Source organism: Quercus lobata, chromosome 10 (genome assembly GCF_001633185.2).
Source record: "Quercus lobata isolate SW786 chromosome 10, ValleyOak3.0 Primary Assembly, whole genome shotgun sequence".
NCBI lineage: Eukaryota > Viridiplantae > Streptophyta > Magnoliopsida > Fagales > Fagaceae > Quercus > Quercus lobata.
The window spans coordinates 64,339,698-64,347,840 of NC_044913.1; the positions used below are offsets into that span (position 1 = coordinate 64,339,698).

The window sequence follows — 8,143 nt, forward strand, 5'->3', positions numbered from 1 at the left end:
ATTAAATAGAAAATTCTATGCATAAAAAATTAGCAATGAACGTCATTGCAACAGGAGATAGCTTTATGTAGTTGGAAATTTGGAATTCTCTTAAAATTCTATACGATCTTCCTGTCACATGATGGCCACTAAAGCTCTAATTTCAAAGAGAATAACAACCAAATGGTGTTCATTATGTAGCAACAAGAATCAGTACAACGGCCGTGATGTAACAAACTGCGCTACCATATAGAACCAATATTTAATGTATAAGAAAGGAGAACCAGCTGTCCAGAATTAGATCATATGTCCCATCTTTTTTTGACCCGGAACATCAAGGCTGAAGAGCCAATGTTGTCTTGTGGCACTTGGAGCATGAACTGAACTTTCATCTTCATTGGAGCCGTCTTTGCTTTGCCACCTTCATCTCCAACCTGAAACCAGATCATTATAAAGCCAAGCAAAATTTAGCTCAATGTTCCAGACAAAAACAACTCTCTTGCAATAAATTTAACTAATCTATAATCGCAGAATTGATAAACTCTTTTTGCTATTTTGGAGAATGTCTTATCAAAGTATACAGTGAAGTGATGAAGAAATAAACACATGGTCAAAGCTATCCTGCTCTCTAATTTCAAGTTAAGCTAGTGATTTAGAAGTATATGAGCAAAACAATCTCAACCATCCATTAAGCTCACTGTTCTTTGGGTGCTCATAAAAATAAGCCAATGACCAAAAGACGCCAGAAAATAATCCTTCAAAAGACCTGACATTCCTGCACCAGATAGCTCATAACAAGCATGCCTATGTTGAGAAAATTATCAGCTGTGAAATCTTTATACCACCCAACTAATTAAAGATAAGAAAAAAAAATTTGTTTAATAGCAGAAGCAATGAAGCAAATAGGAGTACTTACCCAAAGAGAGGCCCAGCCAAGGCGCACCTCTGAATCATAACCAGCTTTAAACTTGAAGTCTTTGCCATGTACGTGCTTGTACACAGCACTCCAGTATTTGGAATCAAAATTGTACCAGTAGCTGGCCATTGAAATCAGAACAAATCATAAGTTGGAAAATAAGCTGGAAATAGATGAATGGACGAAATGAAGCCCAGCAAAGAATGAAAACCTGTATGCATTCTCCCATGCCCTAAAAGGTTTTGTATTCCTAACTTGCGTGCAACTTTAACATGGTTCTAAATGTTGAAACAATATCCCCCAACCACCCCCCCCCCCCTTTTTCTGCTTTACTGACTTGTTAAATTTTTTTTTTTTCAAATGAATTTTTATAGACAAACATAACACAAAATTCCAAACAGGATTGAATCCATAACCTCATCCTCCACCCCTTATTTTATGGGGGATGGGGGAGGGGGGGGGGGGTGTGGATAGGACATTTGGTGATTTGGTCTAAAGACCATTGGTGCAGAATTGTGTCAGCATGTAAATATTGTAAAAAGGGAAATAAGAATGACAAAACGCATCCATCACTCTTTATATCTAGAGGCATAATTTGCATTCACCATTTGATAATCTTTATAAAAAATATTCACACCAACTATCCACATGAAATAAATAAAATAAAAACCAACAACTAAATAATGGCTCCCTAAAACTCCAAATAACCCCTAACATTATAATGAATGAACTAGCACATCATTAAATAGCAGAAGAAGAGCAGACCTGCCATTAGATAATGCTTTGAAACACGGAGCAGGTGGTGATCGAGTTAAGCCAGATGGTACCTCCCAATGCCTTAAAGTGTATGGGGGAAATAAGGGAGCCTTAGTTCCAAACATGGGGAAGAAATGGTATATTTACATAGTAATTTTTATAACCAGTTCAAAATAAAAGCTGAAACCCAGCATTTAAACTGAGAGTTTGAGGCAACAAAACATGAAGTAAATGTATCAAATACAGTCAAAACCCATGTAACACAAGATATCAACTTCGTAAAATTTTAAACAAAATACTTCAAAAACTATGGATTAGGAATCTCTGGTACGCCAACTCCACAAGTCTCAGGAGCTCTCTTGTAGCCTGTAGGTACCCGAATACTCAAAACCCCATCATCCACACTGTATACAGCTCTTCTATGATCCACATAGTAGTCACTTTGGATTTTTAGTTTCCCTTTGTAAACACACTTCTACTTTCACTCAGTAATTCTTGCGTCCAGAAGAGTGATATTGGGTTTCAACCCAGCAGTGAAAATCGCAACTAAATTCAAATTCTTCTATGGTCGTACAATAAGTCACCTTTACTTTGTGTTCCATTTTGCGGCCTTCATTTGAACAAGATAAAAGGAGATCCTTGTCACTCTCAATGAGTTACAGTCAGAATTAAGAGGCTTGCTCGGCCTGAACAACAAAAAAAGACCAGGGAAAGATGTTAAGAGCAGTGATTATCATACACTGCTATTGTGCATTGTTACTGTTCACATTTTATCATGGATATCATACACGCAATTTTTGGATATAACGTGTACTGAGTGTACATTGCTAAGTGTGTAACGTGTATCAAGATTTTTCCACGTATATTATTAATACAAGTATTTCTGAGTGGAATGCCAGGCAGACTCCAGATATAATCTTAGCTGTAACATTACAATTTCCTTTCTTTGTAATGTTACGGTTACAAACAATTTTATCAACTTTTTACAAACTATTGACGTGAAATGTTTCAAGAAACATACCTAAATAAAAAGACTAAAAAAATTTAACGCCAAAAACATAAACAATGATGGTAAAAAAAAAAAAACTTGCTTAAAAAGAAAAAAAAATACAAAGAAGGGGAAAACAAAAGTGATGAAGGAAGGAAATAGTAATTGAATTAAATGAAAAAAGAAGAAAACCTTAAACTTCCAGTAATGCAAAAACCCATTAGCGGTAAAATTTCTGTTGAGGACAAATTTTTCACACTACATGGCTTCATATCATTAGTGACCCGCACCACATTAATATTATCATAGATTTTGGAAGAATCTATTTTAAAGCCCAAAAGAGTCCTTATTCACAAAAATGATGCCGAAACCCATGGTCCAAAACTCATGGCGATATAATCTCATCAAGGCCCATAGTTCGAGCTCATGGCACAACATCTCATGTTTGGCTCATGATCCGAGCTCATGAGTCTCATCGGGGGAATTTTGGGAGTCGTGGTTTGGATGGCCAAGAAGTATGTTCAGTAAAGTTCCAGTGGTTCAAAGTTGATAAAGGAAAGCATGTTGCTTGGCGTGTCTTCCCCAATTCCCTAAACTCTAACGGGTCAGTGTGCAATAGATAACATTTGGGTAAGCCTCTCATATCACATAACACTTAAAATGATAAAACTCCCCATGCTCTTTATATAAAAATTAATGTTCATCATATGATATAAGTTTAAAGATGTAATTGTAGTATTTCATATCAATTATATTATTATCATCTAAATCAATTTCAAGCACATGGCTAAATATATATTAATATCTCATATCTAGCATTAAAATGCTCTCCTTATTCTCCAAGATTTGGTTAAGATACAAAAAGACCATGATTACATCTCTAAAACTTCATCAAATATATTTTCCAAAAGAGAAAACTTAGCTGAAAACACCAAAAACGGCTCCAACAAAAGCTACAATGACTTTTGCAGAAGCTGTAACAGCTCCAGCTAAGCTGCAGACAGCTCCAGCAGAAGCAAAAACACCTTCTGCAGAAGATGAAACAGTTCCAGCACATTCTGCAGTAGCTCTAGCTGTGGTACCAGAAAAATCTCATAAAACTTATCTCACCATCTTTAGTCAAATCATGAATTTAATGCCATATACTTTCCTTTAAGCAAATGATGTCATTCGGATGACATCATCCAGCTATAACAACTGTCATAACTTCAGCCTTAAAGTCTCAAGCTTTCTTTTTTTGGGCAAAAAACAAAAGACCACTTACTTTGTCAAAGATTTTTCCTGATTTACTAAGTTTCCCTTCAACTACTTCTGATCTAGTAACATAGCTTGACTCTATATAAAGAGGACCAAGCTACACACTAAGAGGCCCCTCTCTCTGTGCTCTTCTCTTTGATCTCTCTCTCTGATCCTCTCTCTCAGATTCATCCCTCTCTCACCTTCTTATGCAGAAACTTTACTCATTTTGCTGCAAAATACACATTTTCACACTTCCCCATCTCTCTTACAAAGTCTCTCTTCATAGATAACAACACAACACACATGTTACAACAAACCATTATCCATTACCCATCTTTCCCACACTCCATTATTCTGAAACTTCATCATTTTTGCGGCCCAAAACACATTTCTATCTCGTTCTTTATTTCTCATACAAAATCTTCATTCTTAGAAAGCAACATAACCAATGTTATAATAATAAAAAACAATCCCAGCAGCAGCCTTTACTACATTTAACCTTCGTTTATCTATCTCATACTTCCATTTATTTTACAAAACACATTCATCACAAAATACTCATACATACTTCTCATGTATCTCTAAGCTCCATGTCTCACAAAGTATACATATACAAGATCCATGTCCAACAAAGTATCTACATATAATTCTCATACATATTACAAATACCATATCTCACAATATATACATATTCCTTACCATCTCCACACACACACACACACATATATATATATATATCAAACACTCTTCCAAGAACTTATTACTAAAAACCCTTTCTTATGAAAGGCAAAAACTTATAAAATCAAAAGCCCTTCTTACGGAAGGCAATATCACTCATATTTGACTAAAAACTAAAAGAGTATTACATGGGGAAAATCATTTAAGTGTGTGATGAAAGGAGATAAACTTAACCAGCCTATGCACACAGCTGGACATACTCTCTCTCCCTCCAGTTGCATCCATTTTTCCCCTTCAATCATGAAGTCGCCATGAAAGGACTCATAATATCATATTGTACTGCTAGACTTATTCTATCACGCTGCTGAAATGTCTAAGTCCACTGCTGTCCTACGGCGGGAGCCCCAAACTATGAAAATAAGTCATTATATTTTACCTTGAAACTTTTACTATCAAGTATATTTTGTTCATTATTATTATACCACTCAACTAATGTCATTATACTGCTGAAATCTTATTAGCTCATTAACACTATAATGTTAGAGCCATAAACTATGAAGCTTGCAACATTATACGGCTGGAGCCACAAATCACATGAAGAACAAAGTGATGCTACACGGCTGGAGTCAGAAACATAAAAAATAAGTCAATGTTTTCTCCATCTTTGAAATTACATTATTGAGTATATGTTAACTCATTATCATTTTACCATTATCTCACCATTTAATAAACATGGTCTCACTAATAATAAACCTACATATTAATAAATTGATATACCACCAATGGACATATATTACTTGGACATAAACCATTGCTGGACATATATTATTTGGACATGGACCATTGCTAGACATACCTTATTATATTGAACATGAATCATGAACCGCAACTAAACATGGACTATTGGACTCATCCCATTGTTGGACATTGGACATTTAATTAAACACTTTCTAATATTGAACATAACTTAATAAACATAATAATAACATATCAACTCACCATTTAATCAAAGCTATCATTCTAAGCATATTACTTATTTATTTCAACTATTATCATGATTCTAAGACTTTGGGTTTTATCTATTTTGTAGGCTTAAAAATATACCGGTAGCCATTGGTCTATGCGGCCCAATGTCGAGTTCCGGGTTGACCTCCCCAAAACAAATCCGGGCTTAGTAAAGCCACACTTCCAAAGGCACGTGGCTATGCGCACAAAAAACGCCCCCAACAATTTCTTTCATAGTTTCTTGGATTTTTTTTTTAATATTTTTTTTTATTGAATTGCTTCCTTCACATTTGATGCAGTACGGACGGTAACTATTTTTATTTCAATTTAAATTTTTTAAATAAAGTGTAAACAAAGGCTACTAAAAGAGGTAAGGGAAGCCATACTGTTTAACTGTTCAGAAATGATTTTGAATACTTCTTTTGTAGTATAAGGCAGCCCTATCTTTGGATTACGATACCTACAACATGAAATGACAATTCATTAAAAAGTACAGTGGTAGAGTATATGAAGGAACAATTCATTTCAGAATTGCATTAAAAAAAAAAAATCAGAAAGAGAGTTAACGTGATACATTAAAAAAAAATAAATAAATAAGAACTCAAAGAAAGTCAATCCTAAATAAAAGAGAAGAAAACAAAGAGGAAATTGCAAAAGATAGAACCTGAAAATTTGTTGGAACCTCTGACAATAAATGTCTTTAATCTGAAGAAAAAGAAAGAAGGATGTAGAGCTAAACTAAATGTCTTCAATCTGAAGAAGAAAGTGAGATAGAAACTGCAAAGCGTATGTGAGTTTGTGGGTCTTAAAGTGTAAGAGTTTTAGTTTACATATTTATCCTTATTTGTTGAAAACTTGTAAGTGGAGATGATGAGGATATTTTAAACATAAAAATTAGGGAATCCAAATAGGGGAAGCCCTTTAAATAGTAACTAGCCTTATCACATGCACTTCGCACATGCGATGAGGCTTTTTTTTTTTTGGTTAGTGATCCTATTTTGTAGAGTTTTTTTTTTTTTTTTTATTCTATATATATATATATATATAATTTTAGGGATAATTACAGTAAACCCACCTGAGGTTTGGCCCGTTTGCATGTTGCCTACCTGTGGTTCAAAACTTATCACTTTGCCCACCTGTACATCAATCTGTTACCCCCCCCCCCCCCGGTTACCCACCTCAACCTCAGACGTTAGAAAACACCCTTTTATGCCAAATTAGAACATTACACGGATCAAACAACACGAACTCACTCTCTTTTCCTCACGAGCCCTACAAACGCGAAAAATCCATTCTGCATTTGATATTGACGTACTGTTGTACGTGTAAACCTAGACGAGCAACGGGTTGTTCGAGTGACTAAAATCCTGGTAAGAAATCAGTCACTGTTTGGGTCTTTACTTTGGGCTTGTGGTTGTTTTATTTTTTTTTTTTAGTAATCAATCAATGGTCAATGTTACATGTAATGGAATGAAAATATTGGTTGTGTTTGTTGATATTTATGAAAAATATGACCACCTGTTCTTTGGATTTGTGTTTGTTTATGGGCATTTTGTCTGTCGTGGTCATTGTGTCTCACAGTGGACCCAAGTTTCTATTGGGTTGAAATTTTTAGTGTTTGCATGTGTTATTTAGTAAAACAGAATCAAAATCAAAAGAAAAGCAGAAAATGTGGTCCCTCTGTGTGCGTTGCATCCCAAAAGCAAAACTGAAACATGCAACTGTTTACTCTTTTGCCTCTTTTATTGTTTACAATTCTTTAATTGTTAATTGTATACGTGTCAACTGGTAATTTGTTATTGCAGATGGATGATGAAGTGAAATTAGAGGTACATTATGGGGGTGCTTTTCTGTGGAACCCTAGTTTAGAGTACTTTGGTGGGAAAGTTGAAATAGTGTATAGGGATCCTGATTTGCTTAGTTATTTTGAAATAAAAGGTATATGTGAGGAATTGGGGATTGATGAACCGTGTAGGGTTCATTATTTAGGTCCTAGGGGCAACTTGGAGCAAGACTTAAGGCTCATAGAAGATGAACAAGATGTGGAACCCATGTGGAAGCCTAATGAGGGAGGGCCAAGAGACACCATCATACTGTATGTGGAGAGTGGTAATGCTCCACTTGCAGTTGAAGTTCCTGATGGTGCAGGGGTTGGTGTAGGAGCTGGTGTAGGGGCTGCTATAAGGGGTGCAGGGGCTAGTGGAGGGGGTGGTGCAGGACCTGCTACAGGGGGTGATGGTGTGGAGGAGGAGTTTGATTGGTTGAATGAAGGCCTGGAAGGAGAAGACTTTGCTGATGACATTTTTGGTGAGTCTTCTCCACCTCACACAGTGTCACATGAGCCTAACACTGTTCCAAACACTGATACACCTCATCCAAACACTGATACACCTCAGCCAAACACAGATGCACCTGGCCCAAGCAATTTTCCTCCTCCAAACATAGATTTAGATGAAGAGTGGGCTGAACCAGCTTTAGAGGATGATATTGCAAGTGTGGATAGTTCTGATGATGAGCAGGGGCCTGGCAATTTGGAGTTCAATGAAAGGACTGATACGGAAAATGTTAGGTTGGCAAAAGGG

General features: G+C 35.9%; 1 protein-coding gene across 1 annotated transcript; it reads right to left on the reverse strand.

Annotated features, from left to right (window-relative positions):
- Window positions 1-1,043, reverse strand: LOC115963410 (outer envelope pore protein 37, chloroplastic-like). The gene is made up of 2 exons (XM_031082405.1): window positions 896-1,043; window positions 1-413 (listed from the first exon to the last, which is right to left on the reverse strand). The coding sequence occupies exons 1-2, from the start codon at window positions 1,022-1,024 to the stop codon at window positions 282-284; spliced, it is 261 nt and encodes an 86-aa protein (XP_030938265.1). The 5' UTR covers window positions 1,025-1,043; the 3' UTR covers window positions 1-281.
- Between the last annotated feature and the right edge of the window lie 7,100 nt (window positions 1,044-8,143).